At 55.0% G+C, this 24,883-nt stretch overlaps 1 protein-coding gene across 3 annotated transcripts; it reads left to right on the top strand.

Annotated features, from left to right (window-relative positions):
* Window positions 1–328: 328 nt before the first annotated feature.
* Window positions 329–22,573, top strand: VASH1 (vasohibin 1). Of its 3 annotated transcripts, XM_030930229.1 has the most exons (8): window positions 329–2,083; window positions 9,231–9,319; window positions 10,467–10,523; window positions 12,403–12,477; window positions 13,861–13,953; window positions 15,170–15,551; window positions 17,517–17,629; window positions 18,502–22,573. In XM_030930229.1, exons 1-8 carry the CDS (start codon window positions 1,775–1,777, stop codon window positions 18,572–18,574), a joined length of 1,191 nt encoding a protein of 396 aa, XP_030786089.1. In that variant the 5' UTR covers window positions 329–1,774; the 3' UTR covers window positions 18,575–22,573. The 3 variants fall into 3 exon arrangements, with proteins under 3 accessions (XP_030786089.1, XP_010381001.1, XP_010381002.1); XM_010382699.2 differs by lacking the exon at window positions 13,861–13,953; XM_010382700.2 differs by lacking the exons at window positions 10,467–10,523; window positions 13,861–13,953; window positions 18,502–22,573 and having other exon boundaries at window positions 9,231–9,392.
* Window positions 22,574–24,883: the final 2,310 nt, after the last annotated feature.

Raw genomic sequence — 24,883 nt, forward strand, 5'->3', positions numbered from 1 at the left:
CACTCACTCACTGTGACCACCTCGGCTGAGATATGGGGAAACTGAGGCCTACAGAGGAAAGGGAACTGCTGAACGTCCCAAAGCAACACAGGCACTGAATCTGGTCTAGAATCCCACTCTTCCAGGCCAGTGCTCTCGGTCCTACCCGCTGAGGGCCCCTGCGAGGAATCCTTTTCAAGAAATGCCCCACCGCAGGAATTCCTTCTGCACTAGGAATCTCCATGGATTTGCGCTCCGTTTGGCACGTTGAAAATTTCCTCCGCAGCTTCGCACCGGCTTCGCGGTGCCCTGACAGCTGGGTGAGGAGGGAGCGAATGCCCACCGGCGTCCTTGGGGTAACTTGGGCCAACTTGGGCCAAAGGGACCGCTGCGGGGGGCGGAGGACGGGGCGCGAAGGCGCTGGCCCTTTAAGGGGGGGACGGAGCGCATGCGCGGCGCGGGCCGGAGTCGAGCCGGGTGGGCGGCTGGCGGGTAGGGGACGCGGTCGGCGGCAGCAGGGCCCAGGGGCGGCGGGGCTGCAGCAGCGGCGGCCCCAGCTTCGCCGAGCCGCGATCTGCTGGTGGGCTCCGCGTTGGCGGACTGCTCCCCAGGTACCGGCGCACCGCCCGCTGGCGCGGCTTCGTCACTCGCCTCCAGCTACATCCGCCGGCCGAGGCTGCGTGAGCCTCCGGGCTTGCTGTCCCCGCCCCGCGGTCCTTCCTCCACCCTCAGCCAGGGCAGCGGCAGCCCAAGCGAACAGCCACGGAGCATCCTCCGCCCGCCCCGGCCGCGCCACCGCCCATGCTGCAGCCAGTGCCAGGCAGCGACCCCGCGGCCGGAGCCCGCCGCTCGGTGACCTCAGCCTGGCCCCTGCGAGCCGCCCGAGCTGGTCCCGCTGAGCCGCGGGCCCCGTGCCCTGCGATGGCTCGGCTGGTGCAGCGCGGCGCCAGGTGCTCGCGGTCCTCCCGCTGAGACGCGGCCGGCTGGGGACCCGCTGGGCCTCGGCGCTCTCAGCCTTCGCCTCCCCGCCGCGCCCGCTCCCTTTCTGGGCACTCCGCCGCTGTTTCTGGGGACGCGGGGACAGGGGGCCCAGACAAAGCCCACTTTGTAAGGGGAGTTGGCCGCGGGCGTGGAATGTGCGCGTCGGCGCGCGCCCCCTCCCCGCGCCCCGCCAGCTGCAAGTCTTGGCTCCCGGACTTGTCTCGTCGCGTCGGAGAAATCGTCCCCCAGCGCTGCTCTCCCGCCCGGGGGTCCTGGTTCGGAGCTCGCGCGGCCGGGAGTCGCCTCGGTCTCTCCTGGGGCGCGCGCAGATGTGAGCGTGCGAGAGTTGTGTAGGGGGTTTTGTTCCCTCCGAAACTGAGACCCAGGGCGCCCAGTGGGCACCGGTGCCTTGACTCTGGCCTTTCTGCAGCCGCTGGTCCGAGCTGTCTGGCCTCAGTTTCCCTTCGACTTTTCTCCGCTCTGCCAGCCCTCACTGCTGCCCGTCATTGTTCTCGCAGTTAGATGGGGGTGCTTTGTGACGGCTGCCAAGGTGGGGTGTGTTCTCTTTGTCCCATTTTGCAAACAGAACAAGGCCTCCAAGGCTGACCCCAGACAACCCACCCCCTCGGACCCCACTTCACCGTATTGCACTGATTTTTTTTATCAAGTAGTAGTTTATTGTACAGGAGCCACGCCCTGATTTCTTAAAGGCGCCTTGCACTCTGGCCATGTGTTATCTCGGCAGCTGGTGTGTGGGAGGCCTCTTGTGAGCCACCTGTTTTCCCGCCTCCACCACCCCCTCGAGGATTTAGGGATGCCAGGGGGGAAGAAGGTGGTTGGGGGTGGCAGCAGTGGTGCCACTCCAACATCCGCTGTGACCACCGCCCCCTCTGGGGTCAGGCGTTTGGAGACCAGCGAAGGAGCCTCAGCCCAGAGAGATGAGGAGCCAGAAGAGGAAGGGGAAGAGGACCTGCGAGACGGAGGGGTCCCCTTCTTTGTCAACCGGGGTGGGCTACCTGTGGATGAGGCCACCTGGGAAAGGATGTGGAAACACGTGGCCAAGATCCACCCCGATGGAGAGAAGGTGGCGCAACGGATCCGTGGGGCCACAGACCTGCCCAAGGTGAGGCTTGGGGGTCGGGGGTGATAGCACAATCTAGGGTTTTAGTGACCTTGGGGCTAAGAGTAAAGCCACACTCTTCTCCCACGGGGCAGGGGACCACTGGCTCAGTAAGATATTTAAAATGCAGAGAAATCATACCTGTCTCGGAGAACTTTCTCTCACTGCCGTTATAGGAGGGAGGTTCACATACCTGTCTCCAGGAGGTCCTCTCTGCTGTCTTTTAAAATGCCCTACGTTTTACAGGAGGGGACAGCAGCAGATAGAACTAACAAACACACTAGGATGGCTTGACGTCTCATTTGCTTGATGACACTTGCCAAGCTAAAGAACTATGAGCAGACAAATGTAATGAATGACTAAGGAGATGCAGGGCTTCATATGTTGAGAAAATATTTTTGTGCATTATGTCACTGAGTTCTCCCAACAGCCTTGTGACGTTAAGTGCAATTTGGGTTTCCATTTTACAGATGAGAAAGCTGAAAACTCAAGTAGGAACCCAAGGCCCCACAGCCAGTAAGTGGCAGAACTGAGATTCAACTTCAGGTCTTCAGGAGAAGGGGGGTGGTGGTGGAGGGAAGTGTTCAGGTCCTCTTCTCTGTTGGACACTGGATTCAAGGACATTAGAAGAGGTCTTATAGAGAAGCATACAATGAAATAATTTTTCTGTGTTGGCTGTAACTCCTCCTCCATGACAGCTATCCTTCAGTTGTGTCACCAATGAAAGCAGAGGCTGTATCTCATTCATCTTTGTCTTCCCAAGGCCTCCTGTGTGCCTGGCACAGAACAGGCACTTGTGTGTGTGTTTGCTGAATGAAAGGGTATTTGAGAGTTTCTGTGCTGTACGCTGCTGTATGGAAATACATGCCTGATATTTAAAAAAAAAAAGAAAAGAAAAAAAAAACATGATCAAGACTAGGAGGCACTTTGCCAAATGCAGAGGCCTGAAATCTCAAAAAAAAAAAGAGCCCTTTGGACTGAGTTCAGAGCCCAGTGCTTAGCCCTGCCTTCCCAGGTCGGAAGGAAGAGAGCTAGGAAGAATGGAAGTTAGTATGAATTAGACATGAGGACAAGTGGCCCGTTTTGTTTTTACCAAGTTATCGGTACAGTCATCAGAAAGTGTCTTCTGAGAAAAAGAGAATCAAAGGTTGAAGGTTAAAATACTGCCTAATGTTTCCAGGGGAAACAAAATGTAGATTGATTTGGAATGGCCACATAAATGCGCTCTGCACTGACTTACCATTTATTTAGCTAATCCCCTATAGTTGGATGTTTTTTCCAGTTTTATTCCTAAAATGAATACTGTGGTGAACATTCTAAAATATAATTTTGGGGGTTCATTTCTGATTATTTCCTTGGGAAAGATTCTGAAAGTGAAAGTATTGCATCAAAGGATACTGACATTGATAGGGGCCACCTGCTTATCTATATGGCGCCTTTCACCTAATTGAGATGCAATTTTCTTATCAATAAAATGAGATTGATTGTGGGGAAGATGAAATGAGAGACTGTGTGTTAAAGTATTTGACAGACTGTAAAGCCCCAAACCATTACCTGGTTATTGGATATCCATTACCTTTTTTTTTTTTTGAGGCGGAGTCTCACTCTCTCCACCAGGCTGGAGTGCAGTGGCACGATCTTGCTCACTGCAACCTCAACTCCACCTGCCGGGTTCAAGCGATTCTCCTGCCTCAGCCTCCTAAGTAGCTGGGATTACAGGCACCCGCCACCATGCCCGGCTAATTTTTGTATTTTTGGTAGAAACGGGGTTTCACCATGTTGGCCGGGCTGGTCTCAAACTCCTGATCTCAGGTGATCCACCCACCTCAGCCTCCCAAAGTGCTGGGATTACAGGCGTGAGCCACCACGCTCGAGATTACAGGCGTGAGTCACCACGCCCAGCCAGATGTCCATCACCTTTACTCATGTCCTTTATCAAGTGGGAAGACTAGGTTTTGCTCAGATCGGTTGTCCCGATGAGGCCAGAGTCACACCCTGCTCCTACCTGAAAACGTTGGGCAGCTCTCCAGATGGCTTATATCTGAATCATGCCGTAAAAGAGTGTGAATAGTTCCCTGCAGAACTGTCACCACTCCTGGGAACTAAAAAAAGTTCAGTGAGCTCACTAGTAACTGGTTTGTAATGTCATCTTGTCATCTTCAGTCCTCATATACAGGAAGGACACGGATGAAGGAAGTCTAAGGGTGGGGGCTGTGTTGTGACGGACCCCTAGACTTCCACCCCTAGGGTGGAAGGAATTTTGTGAGAGGTTTGGAAAAAATTGAATTTCCCCCTCTTCAAACCACAGATCTCAGATAAACCGCATGAGTCTGCATGAGGTCCCTCCTCTACCTGGGCCGAGTAGAAAGGTGCCCTTAGAGGCCGGGCGCGGTGGCTCACGCCTGTAATCTCAGCACTTTGGGAGGCCAAGGCGGGCGGATCACAAGGTCGGGAGATCAAGACCATCCTGGCTAACATGGTGAAACCCTATCTCTACTAAAAAACTTCAAAAAATTAGCTGGGCGCGGTGTTGGGCGCCTGTAGTCCTAGCTACACGGGAGGCTGAGGCAGGAGAATGGCGTGAACCCGGGAGGCAGAGCTTGTAGTGAGCTGAGATCGCACCACTGCACTCCAGCCTGGGCGACCAATCGAGACTCCGTCTCAAAAAAAAAAAAAAAAGAAAGGTGCCCTTAGAGTCTGAGAGTGCAGTGGAGTCCAGCAGGCCTTGGAGAGAAGCAGCATGGGTTGGGCGCCTGGGTGCCAGTGGCAGGGTGAGCTGACCCCATCCTTACCATCCCTAGGGGCCATGCCACTGGAGCTGGCACAGGGGCATTCCCTAGAGCGGCCACACAGTTTGGGGCTCAAGAAATGTTTTGTTGGGACTGTACAATGCTTTAAAAGGCCACTTGAGCCAAAATTTAAAATTGGGAGATTTCTCACATAAAGATCCAGATTTTTGGCATCTTTTCAGAAAATAAGATGACTTGGGAACACATGGGAATCTGCAGTCCCACGAAGCAGCTGTCAGCTGGCGCTGGGGAGTGGGTCCTACTCCCCCATCTTGCCACCATCTCCACCACTCACCTACCAGGCCCGCCTGCCCTGTGTATGTTACCTGCCTGGCCCCTGCACGTGGTTGAGTCTGGGACCCCTGCAGGGTGGTGTCATAAAAGGAGAGCACTCTGGAGTCAAAGCCACCTTGTTCAAATCCTTGATCTCCCATAACTGTTTATGTGAGGGAGACAGGCAACGTTCTTGTGCCTCAGTTTCCTCAGCTGTGAAATGGAGCTAATAGCACTGCCCATCAAGAGGATGTTAGAGGAATTCACGATGCAAAGCATGTGATGCTTCATTAGGTGCCTCTAATAGATACCCAGTAATGGAGCAACGAGTGAGTGTTCATCAACACCCCACTAGCGCGTTGGAGAAGCAGCCTGTAATTACAGGGATGATGCCAGTATGTTATAGGGCAACAATTTCTAGAAAGATCCCACATCCAGCAACAGCTTAGGCTCCTTGATAAGAGTCTCTCCTTGAGGTTTCAGGCTTCCACCACCTTTAAAAGCTTAGTGACCACTGACCCCAGACCCAGCTGCTGAAGGTCTTTTCCTGCAGAATGGGAATTTGGACATCTCCTCTAGTCACTTATGATGACTCCAGAGCGCTTTCCTTTTATTTATTTATGAGACAGGGTCTTGCTTGGTCACCAGGATGGAATGCAGTGGCACAGTCATGGTTTACAGAAGCCTCTACCTTCTGAGCTCAAGTGATAGTCCCGCCTCAGCCTCCAGAGTAGCTGGGGCTACAGGTGTGCCCTACCATGCCTGGCTAATTTTTTAATTTTTTTGTTGAGGTGGGGTCTCGCTATATTGCCCAGACTGGTCTCAAACTCCTAGGCTCAAGTGATCCTGCTGCCTCAGCCTCCCAAAGTGCTGGGATGACAGGCATGAGCTACTACACCCAGCCTGGACATCTCCTCTAAAAGGGAAACTGCCGTGATCAGCATGGGCGGACTGATATCTTCGGGACACACTGATAATGATGACAGTGAACAGGAATTAAGTCTGTGCTATGTGCCAAACCCTGCTCTAAGACCTCGACCTGCAGCATCTCATTCGCACTGTAAGGCTGATTCTGTGTTAGTGCCCGCTTTATAAATGAAGTGCCTGAGGCACTAAAGTCACGACTGGGCCAGGCGCGGTGGCTCACGCCTGTCATCCCAGCACTTTGGGAGGCTGAGGCGGGCAGATCACTTGAGGTCAGGAGTTTGAGACCAGTCTGGCCAACATGATGAAACCCCGTCTCTACTAAAAATACAAAAATTAGCTGAGTGTGGTCACGCATGCCTGTGATCCCAGCTACTCGGGAGGCTGAGGCAGGAGAATCACTTGAACCTGGGAGATGAAGGTTGCAGTGAGCCAAGGTCACGCCACTGTGCTCTAGCCTGGGTGACAGAGCGAGACTCTGTCTCAAAAAATCTATAATAAATAAATAAAGTCGTGACTGTAAATGGCAGAGCTGAATATCCACAGTGACGATCTAGTTGGAGACTCAGCCCTGTTGCTCTCTAGGCCACATTTTTTCGGCACACACATCCAGCCGCAAGCTCTCCCCACCTCCCCTAGGCCTCATTGTGCTAGACTGAAATAGACCCCTCCAGTGGGAATGTCTCAGGAGAACTCAGGACTGTAGGGGTTCCTGGGGCCGGGGAAATCTTTGACCTTGGCTGTGGAGAAGGAGTGCTCCCTGGGGAGATCTGGTGGCTTTACCACTCCCCCACCATGCCCCACTTGTAGGTTCCCTCCCCACCCCTCAACAGTGAGGAAGGATTTCCCGACTTCTGTTTCCTGTTTCGGAGGTTGGGGTGAGGGGCAAGTCCTAAAGTGGGCCTGATCGTTTGCATATACAGAATCTTTATTATTTGTGTTTGAGTGAACGAGTCCACGTGGGTAATGAACATTCAGAAAATAAGGTGTCGGTGCTGCCTGCAGTGGGGTGACTTGAGTCAAAGAGCTAGCCTCGGGGAGGGTGGCCTTAAGGTCCTGCTTCTGAACCCCCAGGTATTTTCTTGACTTTTCCTTCTCCCAGAGCAGCCAGCTCCTGGGTCCTTTGTCTGAACAGCCAGTGCCAGTGCTCTCGTGGGTACTGCCTGGCCCCGGCCCAGGCCTGGCTCTGGGTGAATGATCCAGTCCTGGGACTGCAGCTCCCTGTTTGCAGCTTCTTGTGGGAGGGTGTATTACAGTCTTTATCCCAAGCTCCTCAAGGTCACTGGATCCTCACTTGTGTGCGGGGATGATCTGCCTGCTTCCCTGCCTCGCAGGGGCTGCCGCCTGCAGAGACCAGGTGACTGGGTGGATGTGCCATGCTATTTAAAGTAAATTGCTAAGTAATTCCTCTAATTCCTCTTCCACCTCCCTACCCCCATATGCTTGACGTGGGGAGGCCAGGCCCTGGGGCGCATTTGGCACAGGGTGGCCAGACAGGAAGAGGGGGAGCCCCCCACCCCGGGCTTTTATCCTGCTGGTGACTGTAAGTGGTGGTGCCAATTTGGGGAGGAGGAGCAGTGTGAAAGGGAAATGGCTCCCTCCAGACAGAGGTGTCAGCGGCTCAGGAGTCAGGGCAGCCAGTGCAGTTGCTAGGGACTGCCCAGACAGGAAGGAGAAGACAGACGGGAGGGAGGGCTAGGAAGTGCAGGCGACACTGTGGCTCTGGACCAGGGCCCCTTCCCTTCTGCGTCTCCACCCCTTAGAGTGCGGAGGTGTCTGTCAGACACTGTCCCGTGTGCCTGTGCCATCAGCAGCACCCCAGACATGAGTGTGCAGTGATAACTGGAGTGTCACTTCCCTCCTTGTCAGAGCCCCAGCCCCTGCGGTCACATTATTTAAAAAGCTGGGCTGGCATCTCCACCACTCAAGAGCCTCCCAAGGAAAGGAGGAAAAGAGCTTCATCCTTCCCTCCCTACACAGCCCTACCCACTTCCCTTGTGGCGGGGCTCAGTCTGGCCTTGGAGGGCCAAGTGGAGGCTTGGGGGCGGGGGTGGGACCTCTCTATGTGGGAAGCCTTATAGCTACTGTGCTGGTGGCCAAGGGGGAGCTCTGAGGGGTAGGCCTTGTCCTTGGAAGTCTGGTTCTTCTACCCAAGGAAGTCTGTTCTGAAACCTCAGAGGACCCTAGCTGATGTATCTCTTGGCCTCCTCGGCCTCACCGACTTGTTGTAGCCAAACCTCCGGATTCAGGCTCCCCTGGCTGGAGAGGGGCCCACACTGGCATAATGTTCTCTTTTCTGGAGACTGGAGGCTGAAGGAAGCCTAGGGGTCAGCTGTTCCTGACCTTACCTCAGCAGCCTCCGGGCTCCCAGGCACTGGGAATCTCTGCCTGTTCTCTCCTCCGCCATTTCTGGGCTGGGTACTAGAAAGTGCATTCTGGGGAGGAAGACTGGCTGGGTACCTGGAAACCTGTACTGCTTAGATGCGGAGCTGGCAGGAAAGGGAAGACTTGAAGGAGGACCCAGGCCCCCTGTGCAGGCCCCAGCAACAGAGCTACATCTAGACCTGTTCCAAAATATGTCCTTCTGGCCTGCTACCGCTGACTGACTCCTTGACGGTTCAAGTTGGTGCTCTGGAAGGCCTGGCACATATGCCCATAATACTGGGTGGGTCATACCCCTTACCAAGGATGCTCACCCCCTTGGGACCACTCCCCAAGCCTAGGGCACCACCTGAGAGGATGGGACCCCGGATACACCAACTTTGATCCGGCACTTGAACCAGAGCAAACTTCAAACCTAAAAGAACTTAACCCCAGTATTATATTCTTAAGTCTTGAAACTAATGAATATTTAAAATTTAAAACAGTCAGTGAATTAACCTAAGTTTTTCTAAAATTATTAAAGAAGCATAAAATTGGAATATCAACATATGCTCCAAATGAGGAATACTGTTAAGTCTCGGGAGGGAAGGAATGGCTGGGCTGGGGCCCTGGCAAGAGTCTTCCAACGAGGGGGTGCCAAGAAAGGAAGCTCAAGTGGGAGGGAGGGGAAGCTGCGCCTCCCCAGGGTGGGGTGCCTCTGAGGCCAGTCGTAGGGGGTTTGGTGGACTGGAAGCTCCAGGGCGAGCCTCTTCTTATGACCGGAGCTCTTTCTTTGTCCCCAGATCCCCATACCGAGTGTGCCTACGTTCCAGCCGTCTACACCTGTCCCTGAGCGCCTGGAAGCTGTGCAGCGCTACATCAGGGAGCTGCAGTATCCTCTCTGGTCAAGGGTCATGGCCACCTTCTGGCCGTTGTGGTGGGCATTTCCAGACAGAGCTGAAGAGGTATCAGCAGAGCCACCTCATTCCACAATGCCAGGGCTGCCATTCACATGGCATCTCTGTGGTCCCTGCTGCTGTGGGACATGGCCTCTGTCCCTCCTGGATGTCGGAGGAATTTTGTCTGATGAGTGCAGGGCCCACTCCGCACGCTCTTGCCACTTACCTCCCGCTTCTGCCATATGACGGGGTAAAGAGAGGGAAATGGGTCCTGAGCGACTTGCTGGTGGGGTAGCCAAGTCTAGATAGATCTCCTGCTCTGTTGTCCACCCAGCCCTAGCAGAGAGGGAGAGAGGGAGCTGCCTTGGGGCTTTTGAAAGTCTGGTGTTGAATAAAGAGGAAAATGGCAGAGAAAAAGGATTTTAGGCTCCAGGAGGTAACTTCGGAATCCTAGAATTTTCTCCTGGTTCTCCTTTTTCTTCCCTGGCAGGAGGCCAGCAGGGGAAGAGCTGGGCTCCCTTGGGTCCAGATTCCCCTGTGTCCCTGCTCTGGGCCCTCCAGCCCCTGTACCCTGCCCCAGAGCTGTGTGTTCTGGGTCCTGTCTCCCAGGCTTCTGGCTGCAGAGATCAGAGATGGGAGAGCTAGGCATGGATCCTGGGTTGGGGGAAGCCAGGCCAGTTGGGGGAAGCCAGGCCAATGACTGCAAATCAGGTCCAGCTCCTCACTATGCCAGTGGGGAACCTGGTCCAGTGAGGCAGGTGGCTGGCTTAGGAGCAATTAAAGGTGGAGTTGGACCCCCTACCCTCTAGCCTCCTCTCAGTTCCTGTGGCTTCTCAGCTGGTTGGAAGATGAAGTGCTGCAGGGAGCCGTTCCCAGCCACAGCCTCTTTCTGGCCCTCACCGGACCGGCCGCCTGCTCCATGTCTCTTGTCCTAAGAAGGGAAGCCAGGGGAGAACAAGGGAGAAAGCCAAGGAGGGTGAGGGAGAGGGAAAGTGAAGGGGGCGTGAGGTGGGGAGAAGCATTCATGCTGTGCCCCCATCTCCCCTCCAGGAGACTTGGCTCTTGAGCTTGGGGATAGGCAGGGAGAGAGGGTCAACCTCCTTCAGGCCAAGCTAGGAAGCCCTTAACCCATGCCCGCAGGTACAATCACACAGGGACACAGTTCTTTGAAATTAAGAAGAGCAGACCTCTGACAGGGTAAGTGTGGGGAGGCCAGTCCTCTGCCCCAGGGCTGGCTTGGAGCCTCTTGAAAGCCCTGTAGTGAGCCTTGGAGTGGAAGTTTATGGGGCAGTCAGGGACTCTTTGGAAGGAAGCCAGCCTTTGGGGCAGGTGCCACCATGGGGCCTTAAGGATGTCATAAAGAGGAAAATTCGGCTGAGATGAACAGCCAGGGCTGCCTTGATGAAAAGGAAATCCCAGGTCCATGCTGAGCTAGAGAGTGGGAGAGAGCCCGCCCCCAGCTCCTGCCTTGGCCAGGAGAGAGGGTGGTCCTAGGTGGACTGTAGGGGAGCCTCAGATCTTTTGTTTTTTAGTGAGAGGTGGACCTTGCAGGAGAGAGCCCTCCCGCTTCTCTGTTCTGCAGCTGCTGCTCTCCCCATTGCTGGTCCCCCTTGCTGGTCCCCATTGCACGGTACTTGCATGGTCACCCCATTTGCCTTACTCCCTGGACTCTTTTTTGGGCATTGAGTAGAAGGCCCAGGGTCTGAGAACAGGGAGCTCCCTGGAGAGAATGTTGCATCTGTCACTTCCCATCCTGCCACCCTGTGCATAGCCCCCTGCCTGAATTCACTTCTCCGGGAAAGTTTCTGCCCATGAAGCCCCGAGGGCAGAGGAGAGTGAAGAGTGAATGCCACAGCTAAGTCTAGGGGCTTAGCCCACAGATGCCCACAAGCTTAAGACCCCTGGGCTTTAAAAATTCATGTGAATTGGCCAGGCACAGTGGCTCACACTTGTAATCCCAGCACTTTGGGAGGCCAAGGCAGGCAGATCACGAGGTCAGGAGTTTGAGACCAGCCTGGCCAACATGGTGAAACCCCTTCTCTACTGAAAATAAAAAAATTAGCTGGGCATGGTGGCGGGCACCTGTAATCCCAGCTACTTGGGAGGCTGAGGCAGGAGAATCATTTGAACCCAAGAGGCAGAGGTTGCCACGAGCCGAGATCATGCCACTGCACTCCAGCCTGGGTGACAGGGCAAGACTCTGTCTCAAAAAAAAAAAAAAATTTAATGTGAATTTTACATCTTGCCCCATATATAATGTGTTTGCTTCTTTGTGAAAATGCATTTAAATGGCTTATTAGCAAAATTACTTAATTATGCCCTCTCCAATGCCCTGAATGGAGTCCACCCTCCCTATCCCCAAAGCTTTGCTCTTGTTGGCCAGTGGCTGCTGTGTGCTGGGGGCCCACTCTAGCCTTACTTGGCATGGAAGAGTCCAGGTGCCCTCCCGAGCAAAGCCAGTGGCCAGGCTGAATCCCCAGGCTGGGGACAGAAGGAGGAACCAGGCCTCAGGGAAAGGCTGTCTTAAAATGGCCTGAATTCCAAGTTCAGGAGCAGATCCGGAAGTCGGCACGCAACTATCTGCCTAAGATCCCACATCCAGGCCCAGGCAGCTGCGGGGAGGCAGTTACAGTCAATTAACAAGCTCTTGGGAGAAGCCCTGGTTGGGTCCACTGTGCTTCAGAAGGGAGGAGATCGATGCTGACGTCCCTCCTCCCCACACTACCTCCCAGAAGGCCCCAGCCTGGTGGCGGTCAAGGTCCTGCCCCCAACTTCTGCTGCCCTCCCCCAAAGCTCTTTGGAGCAAGAGCCAGGCGTGGGAGGTGGAAGTGAAAGGAGGGAAGAGGAGGGAGAGTGGACCTCCTTCCTGTCAGCAGTGGCCGCCTCTTTCCCACCCCCTCAGGCCCCAGACTTCTGTTGGGAGTGTGGAGGGAGGTGCCGGGCCTGAGCTCAGAGCAGCTTAGGGGGCAGCCTCTGTCCTTCTAGCATTTCTAGTCCACCCTGTCCCCTCCTTCTCACACTCCCCTGGAAGGGGCTGGAGGCACTGTCCTTACTGCCCTGCCTCCCTTTCCCACAGGCTGATGGACCTGGCCAAGGAAATGACCAAAGAGGCCCTGCCAATCAAATGCCTGGAAGCCGTGATCCTGGGAATGTATCCTTCCTCGCCTGGAGGGGAGGGGTCCAGGGCTTCTCTGGGCCTCAGCTTCCTGCCCCGAAAGTGAGGGTGGGGGAGGTTGATGGGCTCCAGGGCTCTCCCACATGCAGTCATCTGGTTGGCCCCAAGATGGAGAAGTCCCCCCTAAAGTGGAAGAGCCCCCCACAAAATGGAGGAGTCCCGGAGGCCCAGTACCCCACCTCTCAGTTGCTATCTTCCCAGGCTTACTGGGCAGCTCTTTTTTGAGTCACGTGGACACAGGGACCCTGTTTTCTGAACCCCAAATCAGGGCATAGTGTCTCACAAAGGCTGTTGTACCATTTCCAAGAACCATATAGTCTGGGAGGCCCAGTTGGAATGCCCAGATGTTGGCATTTCCAGAACATGTTGATTTCTGGACGAGATACTAAATCAAAACTGCTTTTAAAAAACCCCACAAGGTTTTCCAGTCACACCCCTGCCTCCAATCCAAAGGGCGGAAGTGGGGCCTGTAGCTGAGTCACCAGGGTAGCCCTGGAGACAGACCAGCCACCAGGAGAGGCTGCCCTCCCCAGCCCCACAGTAAGCAGCGGGAGAGGAGGAAGTGTTGATGGCTGGTTCTCCATCCTAACTGGTCAGTGCCTGAGCCCTACTTTTTCTTCTCAGTCATTTTATTATTAAAAATGTCATAAATACACGTGAAACAGAACATCATGAACTCCTGTGCGCCTGTTAGTCAGCTTCAACAACTCAAGGTCAATTCTGTTTCATCTCTTCCCACCCTGCCCATATTCTTTACCAGCTTTTTCAACATTTTGCCTGCACCCCTGGGGCAGGCAGCCCACTGGGCTCAGCACTGCAGAGGAGCACAGATTAGGTGGGAGCCAAGTGGGTGAGAGGGAGGGAGCCTGATGGAACAGGAGTCCCTTCTGAGGACAGGTCCTGGGAAGACTGTGATCCAGGGGTCCATCCCCACCCCCTACACAGACATGCCTGCCTGAAGTTCACACAAAGAGGCGGCGGGTGCTCTTTCCGCAGAGGTCCGGACGGCAGGCATTTGCTAATAGGGCAGGCCCGTTTCAGGAGCCCGACAGCCTTGCCCTGTTTATAGGATTCTTTGCTAGGATGAGCCTGAGCCCACCCAATAACTTCAGGCTGCGGCCAGTGCCTCCTTCATGTCTTCACATTCACTTCTTCCTCAGGGGCCACACACCAAAGTGGAGGCTCCCACACTCATAGGAGAGAGACTGGTCCCCTTCCCCAGGAGCACACACAGAAGTCACTCCAGGCAGGGTCCTATGGTCTCGAAGCCTTTCAGGGGTCACCTGGTGGCTTGTGGGCAGGAAGAAAATGGGAACAGCCCCCATCTGGGTGAGGGGTTCCTTCTCAGTGTCCCCACAGCTCCCTCGGGCACATCGCACTCAATGGTTCTCACGTCTTGTCCTCACCGCACTCTGAGCCTCTGCAGGGCAGGGCTGTGTGTTTCTCATCGCTGTATCCTTGGTCACTTACAAGGAGTCAGGATCAGTAAGCATTGGTGGAATGATGGTAGCGCTGGAGGGACGGTGGCATAATGTCTCAGCACAGACTTTGAGGTCAGGCTGACCTGGACTTCAGTCATGGCTGGGCCACTTACTCACCGTGTGACCCCCAAGCAAGCTCCTTAACATCTCTGAGCCTGGGAGTCCTCCTCTGCAAAGAGGGATAGTGGCAGTGTGTAGAGTTGTTAGGACAATGGGCTGTGCCGGTGCCGTGAGACACAGCACAGCGCTGGACATGGTGTCTGCTGCATGCTTCTATCCATTCATCTGCTTCTACCCATTTGTTCAAGAACTTTCATTGAGTAACTGTTGTGTGCCCGGCTTGATGCTGGGCCCTGAAGAACATGACAGACAAGGGCCCCGTGCTCTAGTGGAGGAGACAAAATAAGTAAGGAAAAAGAAGTGGTAAACGCTGGTTATGGTGAGTGCCGAAGAGGAGGTGGAGGGTGGTGCAGGCTCAGTTTCAGGCCTGAGGGGGAGCCAGCTTTGGCGGGCAGGGGAAAGGCGGGTGAGAGAAACTCAGGTGGGAGGCCCCGAGGACTGGAGAGGTGAGCAGGTGGGGCAGAGGTGTAGGAGGCGGGAGTGGGCTGGGGGTGGCTTGGAGGCACCTCCCAGGCCTCGGGAGTGCACGTGATTGTATTTGAAGGGCCAGAGGCAGGGGTGCATGTGGATATGGGGAGAGGACAGGGCGGGGGTAAGAGAAAGGTGACTGAACAGAACTGCCTGCATCTGTGAGGAAATCCATGTGTGAAGGAGAAACAAAACCCAGAGGCCGTGTCTGCGGCCTGTGTGTGTGCGGAGGTGGGGGATGGAGGAGGAGGGAGTGGGGCAGGAGAGGCAAGGCCTCTCCTCCGACCTTGGGCCACCAGGCTCTGAAAAGCCCTGCAGTGTGGCACCAGCCCTGCTTGACTTTAGAGCGGTGGCCACAAATCCCTGGAAGTCCGGTGCCTATTCGAGGTTCCCTTTATTTTGAACTCCTGCTGGATACCAGGCTCAATACTAGATGGCAGGAATACCAGGAGGAGACGTCAGGTGTGTGGAGATAAGCAGGGCGGGTGTCTGCACCCCAAGGCAGGCGGCACCTGGACCCCTTGGCTCTCGGTCCCAGTCCCTCCTGCTGTGCTGGCCCGTGCTTCTCCCGGCTCTTTCCTTAGCGGGGCACTGGCCAGTTACCTCACCAACAGCATGCCCACCCTGGAGCGCTTCCCCATCAGCTTCAAGACCTACTTCTCAGGGAACTACTTCCGCCACATCGTGCTGGGGGTGAACTTCGCGGGCCGCTACGGCGCGCTGGGCATGAGCCGGCGCGAGGACCTGATGTACAAGCCGCCCGCCTTCCGCACGCTCAGCGAGCTCGTGCTGGACTTCGAGGCCGCCTACGGTCGCTGCTGGCACGTGCTCAAGAAGGTGAAGCTGGGCCAGAGCGTGTCGCACGACCCGCACAGCGTGGAGCAGATCGAGTGGAAGCACTCGGTGCTGGACGTGGAGCGCCTGGGCCGCGATGACTTCCGCAAGGAGCTGGAGCGCCACGCCCGCGACATGCGGCTCAAGGTCGGCCCGCCTTCCACGCCCTCGCCCCCTCCCCTGCCCCAGCAGAGGCGATGTAGGATTGAGAGGACTGGGGAACTTCTCGGAGGACTAGGGTGCTGGGGCCTTGCTTAGTGGTCAATATCGTTCAGGTGGTCCCCTGGGGAGGGCAGACCGGGACGGCTGCGGAGGGAGGAGGTGGGTGGGCTGGGTTTGGATGGTGGTAGGTGTTGGGCACGTGGAGAAGGGGACTTTGCAGTCAAGGTCATTGGTGGGGAATCACCGCCTGCCTGGAGGGTGTGGTTGGGTGCTGTGATGGGCAGCCTCCCCGCTCCTCCTGTAAGGCATCCTGACTCTGCCCCCCAACCCTAGCAACCATTAAAGGACTAGGGGGAGGTCAGAAGAAAGGGAAGTCAGACCATGTGGAAGACAATGAGGGCGGTGATCCTTCTTCCTCTTCCCATCCACACTTGAGCAGGAGGCGATGGGGAGTGGGCTGGGGGCTGTTGCACCCAAAACAGCTGGGCTGAGCTGTTGAGCCCTAGAGCCTTTCAGCAGGCAGAATTCTGACCTCTGCCTCGGTTCTCCAGGAGCTGCCAGGGCCCCCTGCTGGGTATCCCCATAGCTCACTCACTGCTGTATTGTGACTGCGCCTCCAGGCAGCCTGGAGCCTCCTCCTCAGCCACCGACCTCTGCGCTGCCAAGTGCACTGCTTCTCTTGACAGTGGGTGGTAGGTGGTAGCTCCATTTTCAGGGTTGGAAGCTCAGAGTCTTGCTCACAGGCAGTGAGAGGCAGAACGGACTGGAGCTCAGCCTCCTGATGGGGAAGCCAGGTGTGTTGCAGGTGCCTGCAGGTGTCCTGGCAGGGATTTGTAAGAGCTACAGCTGCCCTAGCCATTGCCAGCCCTAGGCCAAGATCTCCTGGGGTGACAGGGCCTTCCCCTAGGGCAGAGGCAGGCTACAGCCAACCCTGTGTTAGAGAGCTGCTGCTCCCCACCTAGCTCTGGGTCCCCCAGCACCCTGGCTCTTGCTGCTCAGTTTGCTATTGTGTCTTCAAGGCATCAGATTGGATCTAGGGTGAGAGCCAATAGTTACCTAGTATTTAGAGCTGTGATGCATTCCCAGCCTATTCAGTGCTAAACACTCCTCTGTTTCTTGCCCCTCTCCAGCGCTCCTGTGTTTTGAAAACTCAAGTCAAACTGATGGTGCCATGTAAAGGATGACTCCTTTGTTTTTCTCATTTTTTTCTTTTTTCTTTTTTTTTTTTTTTTTTTTTGAGTACGGAGTCTCGCTCTGTCGCCCAGGCTGGAGCGCAGTGGCGCAATCTCCACTCACTGCAAGCTCCGCCTCCTGGGTTCACGCCATTCTCCTGCCTCAGCCTCCCATGTAGCTGGGACTACAGGCACCTGCCACCTCGCCCAGCTAATTTTTGTATTTTTAGTAGAGATGGGGTTTCACCGTGTTAGCCAGGATGGTCTCAATCTCCTGACCTCATGATCCACCCGTCTTGGCCTCCCAAAGTGCTGGGATTACAGGCGTGAGCCACCACATCTGGCTATCATTTTTTTCTTAAGCAGAGCTAGAGTTACCAATCTGACTTCTCAATGGCTGGAAATAACCAGCATCACCCTTATGGGGTGAGTGGGATCTCAGCCCCAAGTTCAGCATGGGCTGCTCCCACAACTGGCACGTTTACCTGGCCTTTGTTGGGGGACTTTTTGCAATATTATGATATCTCAGTGACTTCCCCCACTTCCACTCTGCCTTCAAGGGCCCACAGGGATTGGACAGCCCCATGGAGAAACTCCTGCCCTGGCAGCTTTAGTGCCTGGGAAATAGGTTGGGAAAGATCCAGACAGGGCAGAGCCATGATTGAGGTTCCCTGGGCCTTCCCCAAGGCAGCCTCCAGGGACCTGTGGCTCCTGGAAGGGGAGGTTGGGCTCCAGGGCAGCCCTGGAGTGATGCTGTTGCTTCCTCCTCTGCACCTAGATTGGCAAAGGGACGGGCCCTCCCTCTCCTACCAAGGACCGGAAGAAGGATGTTTCTTCTCCGCAGCGGGCCCAGTCCAGCCCCCACCGCAGGAACAGCCGCAGCGAAAGACGGTGAGAGAAGGATCATGCCTGGGTGGGTCCAAAGAGGGTTTTTTCCTTTCCTCTCATCGTGTGTATCCCTCTTTTTTTGTACCTCTTTCCCACCCTTCTCTCTTTTTTGCTCCCACCCAGGGGAGGTGACTTGGGATGGTGGGTTTAGGGGTTTGTGTATTGACATTTCCCACAGCAAGGCAGTTCCACTTCCCCGGAGAAACCAAACTCTGCTAGCCCACTAGTCTGAGCAGGGGTTATGTGAGAGAAAAGGTGGAAAGGATGGGGCCCTGCAAGGCAGTGAGCCTCCCAGGAATGCCATGGGGGAGGGCCTGAATATTAGCTGGCTTTGAACATAACTTTGCCCCCCACCCAAAAGTCTGGTTTTTGTCTGTATCTAGGTAGCAAGAACAAGCCATTGAAATACCAGCTCTCCTCCTCTGATTTCAGCTCCTACACATCACTCTGACTCCTGCTTTAAATATAATTGTCATTCAGGAGTCACCTCTCTGGTATGAATTCAGGGGTGGGGTACTAAGCAGACCTCTGGCACCAAAATATCCATCATCTGTGACTTTTATCTAAGAGGCTTTTGTAGATGACAGATTCCCCTCAGAGAGATTTGTACTTTAAGCTGTTACCTACCAACTGCAGCCAGATTAGCCAGCCTCCAGCAGAGAGCAAGCCTGTGAGAGCGAGCCAGGGCCACATTCAGACAGCACAGGCAGGCCAGGGCATCCAAAAACACACTTCCACACGCATGTGCTGTGCGTTGGAGGGCTGCTTGGAGAATGTGGCTGGGAAGCCACCAGGCAGCCGCTGCTGGCTCCCCAACTCCATCTCCCTAACAGACCACTCACTCTCCTCCTGCTCTGCTCTCTTCCTCCCCGCAGGCCCTCTGGTGACAAGAAGCCTTCAGAGCCCAAAGCCATGCCAGACCTCAATGGGTACCAGATCCGGGTCTGAGGCGGATGCCAGCACCCCAGGCCCCACCCACTCCTAGGGGTCAGGATCCACCTGCTGGAACCAGCCTCATGCATGGGGGAAGGCAGGGCTGGTGACGAGGCAGGGCAAGAGGCTACAGCAAGAGCGTGTTCCAGCTCAGCCCCCCAAGCTGCTCCTGCTCCCACTGAGCCAAGCCCCCTAACTTTGGGCCTAGAGGCCGTTAGTATTTTATTTGGAGTTTTTAACTCTACAACTGAAGTTTAAGGTATTTGGGGAAAATAGTCCAAATGGATCTGCTGATAGTGGGAAGGCCAGTGCTTAGGAGATCCATGTGCCATGGAGCCAGGTGAGAGAGATTGCTGGTTCTGCTGGTGCCTCTGCCCCTGGCTTCTCTCTGGGAGTTCAGTGCATCCTATCAGTGGGAAATTTCCCAGCCTTACCAGGCCCGTGGTGGGGGGTGGAGGTGGGATGGAGATGTTTCTCCAGTTCTGCCTGCCCTGGCAGAATCTTGACCCAGGGAAAGGGAAACAGGGTAGGAGTCCTCCTGAGAAAGGTTTGTTCCATTAACCAGGAGCTTGGCACAGGCCACATCTGCCCCAAGAGCATGAGCTCATGGCCTAGGAGAGCCTTCAGGCCCTGGAGGTCCCCATGGGCAGTGCTGTGTGGGCAGAGGAGGGGTGATAGGAGAGCCCAGGGAAGGACCTCTGAGCAGAAAGTTCCCAGGGCCTAACCGAGTCTACTTGCTCAGTCCCAGCTCTGCCTGTTGCTCTAGCCCATGGGCTCCCTGCAGAGGGTCTGGGCTTGGTGAAGGACCCAGAATGGCACTGAGGCCAGCATGGCTGTGGGAGTTGAGCAGACCCTGGGCACCAGTCCAGGAGCTGTGGCTGGGCATGGGTTGATGGGGTGGGATGCTTGGGCCTGGGTCTTTCCCCTGGCAGTGCCAGGAGCCCCTGCTGGGGAAATCAAGACCAGACTAGGATGCTTGTGTCCCAGGCCTGCCCTGCATCCTTTAACAGCCCATCTTGGCTTGGGGTTGCAATGATGGCTGGGCCAGTCACTTGTGGCAGGGCATCAGGGCCCTGGCAGGGAAGAACCTAGGCACCTGGGGTTGTCCCCAGCCTGCCCGTCAGCATGAGATACCTGGTGGGAAAGTGAGAGGATGCAGAGAGGTTGGCAGAGCCGGGGGTAGGTTCTGGAGGCTTAAGCAACAAGGAGGTGCAGGGAAAGGGTGCAGTGCAGCCACTGAGGAGGGACAGCTGGGAACTGGGGGATGCAAGTGAGAAAGGGATGTGGGGGAGAGTTTAGGATCAGGCTGCTTGAGGAGTAATGGGTTGCCTACAGCAAAGACTAGATGGCTGTTTGTCAGGAGGCGTAGAAAGGTAGAAATGATTCGGGTTATGGAAGGGTAAATGGATGAGATGACCATTAAGGTTTTGTTGTTTTACTGAGAGGCTGTAAGGCCACTAGGGGCAGCTGCCAGTAAGGCTGCAGAAGGGCTGGGGGTCTACATAAGGAAGATCAGAACTAGGGTTGTAAACTCAAACGACAACAGGGCCAGCAAATGGTGAGAAGGAGAGCTGCAGGGCTGCGTGGGGACTATGGCTACCTGAAGAGGGCACACCCTGTTAAAGGGGCCACAGCTGCTCAGCTGTTCTTACAGTGCCAGCCCCGTGTTGCCAGATTGTCTGCTTTGTCAGAGGCCAGAATTCTGACTTTTTATGTGAAATAGAATTTTTAAATGCTGGTGATCACTTCCATAAAAACTTAAAAACCCAATACTGGCAAAAGAGGATGCCAGTTTGCAATCCCTGAAGTAGAGAGAGCTCGTGCTGGGGAGAAGTCCACCAAGATGCTTTGAGGTGGGGTGTAGGAAAGTCCTGTTCCCCAGAGCTGGGCTGGGCCAGGGGAGGATCCTTGCAGCTGAGGAGAAGGAAAAGCCACTGAGTCCCCTCCCAGAGCAGGACAAACTAGAGGCCCTTTGGAGTTGCTGGGTCAGCAGCAGGGGTGGTGTGGAGTACAGACGGTGTAGCTCTCGGCCTGCCAGGGAGATGGATGGTGCCTTCGAAGCAAAGAAAGAGGAAGGGAAGGCAGAGCCAGGGATGCCTTTGCTGATGAGAGTGCCTGTCAGGGAAGGCGCCACAGGCTGGCAGCTCTTCAAACCAGCAGCGCTTGACCCAGAGCCAGATCCAGCATGGCCTGGCCAGAGGCATCCTGGGAGGCTAGCTGGTCAGTCCCTTGCCTCCCCAAGTTCCTCCTGGGGTCACTTGAGCCCTGGGAGGTGCCTAACTTCAGCCAGACTAATAATAGGCACATGGTGACCCCTGACTCACCATCCCATCCCAGCTTTCAGGGAGTGGGGGTGGTGTGGTCTCCATGTTCCCACTATGCCTAAGAAGAGATGGCTCACCTTGGGAGGTGCCAGGCTGAAACTAGGTCCTTTCTGAGTCTGGATGCTGCCGTTAATGAGCAGGGGCGCGGCCTCAGCCACCTCTGGGAGCTTCCCGGGAATGACAGGGTTTGAGGGGAGTAGATATGAGAACACTCCTGGTTCTGGAGTCTTCGGAGGTTCCAACTTGCAGGATCCTTTCCCAGAGCCCTCCATGGAGAACACAGCAAAATGAAGCTCTTACCTGCTTGCTGTCTGCAGGGGAGGGAGCCGAGCCCCAGCTGATAATCCCCCAGCACTCACCCTTCCTGAGCTGAGACTTGGGGCTGTGGAGACCAGCACAGGACATAGTGGTGCTTTTTAAATTTATTTTTAACTGTTTCTCATATGTAGCAACCCCTCCTCCCCTCCTGGGCGTGTTTACACAGGCTCTGCTCCGGGGGCTGGCCTGGCTGTGAGGTTTCTGGGGAGGCAGAGAGGCAGGGACTTTGGGGCCTTAGTCACCATCCATGGTATCACCTCATCTCACTTCCTGTGAGGGACGGGGCCTGGCTGATGGGACCCCAGCTCCCACCAGTTCAGGACTGCCTTCCAGCTCCTTTGCCCCTGGAGGTGGGGGCTGCTGGCTGAGGAGGGGTCAAGGTGAGTTCCAAGAAAGCTACCTGGGGAAAATGGACCAGGATTGGGGGCGGTGATTGCAAAGTCTCCCCAAAGCCTGGCTCCTTGTGCTGAGTGCCAGGGGCAGAACACTGGGGAGCCAGGTATAGAGAGCCTTCCTGTCGTTAACTGCCAGTCCTCTCCCTCCAAGGCCTCCGCACATTCTCATGCTCCCCTCACCCATCATGCCAGCCACCCCTATCCCTCTTCTGGCAGGGCCAAGTTGGGGACAGCAGCAGCCCTCTGGCCTTGGGATGTGATGACAAAGCAAGCCTAGGGCCAGGGTTTGGGGAGCAGAGAGAGCTGAGAAGTTGACCACGTGCGATTTCCAGCCCTTCCCGCTGGGACTTGACTTCCCAGGTCAAGGAGTTGGTCTCATTCTGGCTGGTGGAGTGCCCAGAGGCCTGTGTGAATGTGTGCACCTGCTTTTCCTGCCTGAAATGTTTTCTGGCTCAGCGGCAGCAGCATCTGCACGCCCACTGTCTGCCCTGTGTCCCTGGGCTCACTCCAAGTGCAGGGACATGAGTGCCGGGCCCAACGTGATGATGGTGTGAAGGGCAGGAAACAGTCCTCTGAAGAAGTGGGAGGTGGGCAGTCTGCCCCCCCAGGTACCATCGCCTCCTGCCAGCTTCCCCAGACCAGGCAGGGCTGCCATGGTGCTAGCTGCAAGTCCATCAGTATTGACCGTCTGGCTCCATCTTGGTGCTCCAGAGTCCCAAGTTTCCCTTTTTCATCACATCTGACAAGAGAGAAGAAACGTGGGTGTGCTTGGCCCACAGGGCCTGGTGGTGATGGACCTCCCCTCCCTCAAGCTCTGGATGGCTGCAGTGTTGCACTAGACTTTGCTCAGGCCCTTCTCATCTTAGTATTGCCCCTTCCTTTCACTTTCACACTTCGCTCATTCCTGTTGTCACTTTCCCCTGAAACGAATAAAATCTCCCCAGCTCCTGCTGTGTGGGCTGGGCAGAAACCACAACGAGTAAGCCTTGTCTCCTTTCCTTTGGGGCTGGGGCCCGAGCCCTCCCCCAGCCCAGCGGCATTAGCCCCACTGGCTCTGGGAAGAGCCTGACCTGAGGTGAGCCTGAAGCCAGGGAACAGGAAACCTCCCAGCCCCTGCAGTTGTGATGAAACTTCTGGGTCCCAGACCTTCTCAGCCTGCTGAAACCACTCAGGCCTTGTTAACCCTGATCTGTGAGCAGTGCTTTCCCCTTCTCTTCACACAGTGGGCCTGGCCTCCAGAGGCTCAAGTCAGCTCCCAGGATGTATTCCGGGACCCTGCTCTTCTGGTCTCAGTCCACAGCAGTCCATCAGGAGCAAAGGAGAAATGGGGCGTGTTCTCCTGGGAAATGAGTATAGCTCAGGAAACCATAGCAACCTTCTCATCACTATTGACATCCAGACCCATGGTGTGGAAAACACTTACGGGTCCCATCCACCAACCCCTGTTCTTCCTCTCTGTTGTCCCTCCAGCTCTGGACCTCTTCCCACACCTTCAGACAAGCCCTAACAGTGGAAACCAGACTCGCACAGAAAATATCTTTTAGATTTCACAGCATATTTCACCCATAACCCTTCCTGCCCTTGTCTCTGTTCTCCTTTCATTCAGCTTAAGAGTAAAACCCAACCTGTGAGAGAGGAAAGTGTATTTCTTACTTTTCATCCCAGCCAGTCCCCACAAAATCGTGGCTAGAAGTGTAGCTTCACACCACAAGACCTCCTTATTTTCAGTGGTGTGGTCGTGACCAGGGGGAGAAGGAGGCATGGTATTAGAAAAAGGAGAGGTGACCTGCTGGAATCCATAGACATCTGGGACTGTACACCAGTAAATACAGGCAGTTGTGTTACAGGCTCCTTTAAATCCAGCTAAAACATTACCCAAAAAAGCACTTCAAAGTAGCGAGAATTTGTGAATACCTTGCATTGCACACCCTTTCATAGAGGCAGTGCTGTAATTTTCATATTTAAGTCCAGCTAATATGATACCAAATAAAGGGCCTCATAGGCTTCAACAAGACAGGTTCATACATAGTGGGGCCCCTGGCCTGCTCTTATACAAACGAGGGGCTGGGTAAGTAAGTGCTGGGGTGAGAATCTACGTAATGAGTCAGGTAGACTCTTTGTGGACACTGGCCATTTTCTTAGAAAGCAGAAGGAAATGTCATTGCAGACTCCTGGAGGATCAGAACCCAACCTGCTTGGGGGTAGAAGGGGTTACCTCATTTCCTGCTGTCCCATTCCTCAGGCTCACAGCATGCACCTGCCTAATTTAGGCACATGACTAACTGGGTTAGACCTTTGGGTTCAGGTGGCCCTTCTCAGAGGCCTGACAATGAAGGGGTTGAAGCTCTACTGCCCCATTTGCCAGGAGCTAGCATTTGGACCACTACCGTGGAAGTAGTGACAGGAAGTGGTCATACCAAGAACCAAGCAGAATGGCCCAGAAGCAAGCTGCCTGTAACCCTTAGTGTCTGCCAGTGGGGTGAGGGGACCAGCTGTTGAGACCTGGCAGAAGATGAGGAGAGGCCATGTCAGGTCAGCTGGCGGGTCACCTGAGCCCAGCCCAAATGACAATGTGCACACAGATACACAAACTGTTTCCAACCCTGAGCCTGAAAGGACTTGGTTGTTGGAAGCACAAAACCTCCAAGAATTTTAAGTGTAGGCTCTGCTGTCCTCACCACAGCAAGCTGAGACTTCAGGCCTTAAGGTCATAGGAACTGACTGGGGATGGAACAAAGTGCAGAGTTCCATCCACAACCCATGAAGTCCACATTTTCTTGCTTCCAGCAGATCTGCATCCTCGCCACCATGCCGCTGTCTGGCTAGCCCATACCTGGAACAGTCTTGTCTAGCACATTTGCTCAGGAGAGAGAGGAGAGGGGATGGACCATGGACCAGAGTAATGGGAGCCCAGGGCTGCAGGGCAGCTCCCCCTGGTGGAACCCAGAGGTGGCTCCTCCCACTTCTGGGAGAAGAGAAGCCACACTGTGCATTACGCAGCCAATCAAAACACAGCCCTCCAACAGAGGGCAGAATGGGGTTACCAGAGGCTGGGAAAGGCAGGGGAGGAGAATGAAGAGCAGGTGGGTGGTACAAAAATATGGTGAGAAGGACTAAGTTCTAGTATTTGATAGTACAGTAGGGAGACTATAGTTAACAATTTATTGTATATTTCAAAATAGCTAGAAGAATTGGAATGTTCCCAGCACAAGGAAAAGATAAATGCTTGAGGTGATAAACGTCCTTAAATATCCTGACTGGTCATTACACTTTGTATGCATATATCA

Source organism: Rhinopithecus roxellana, chromosome 5, assembly GCF_007565055.1.
Source record: "Rhinopithecus roxellana isolate Shanxi Qingling chromosome 5, ASM756505v1, whole genome shotgun sequence".
Classification (NCBI taxonomy): Eukaryota; Metazoa; Chordata; class Mammalia; order Primates; family Cercopithecidae; genus Rhinopithecus; species Rhinopithecus roxellana.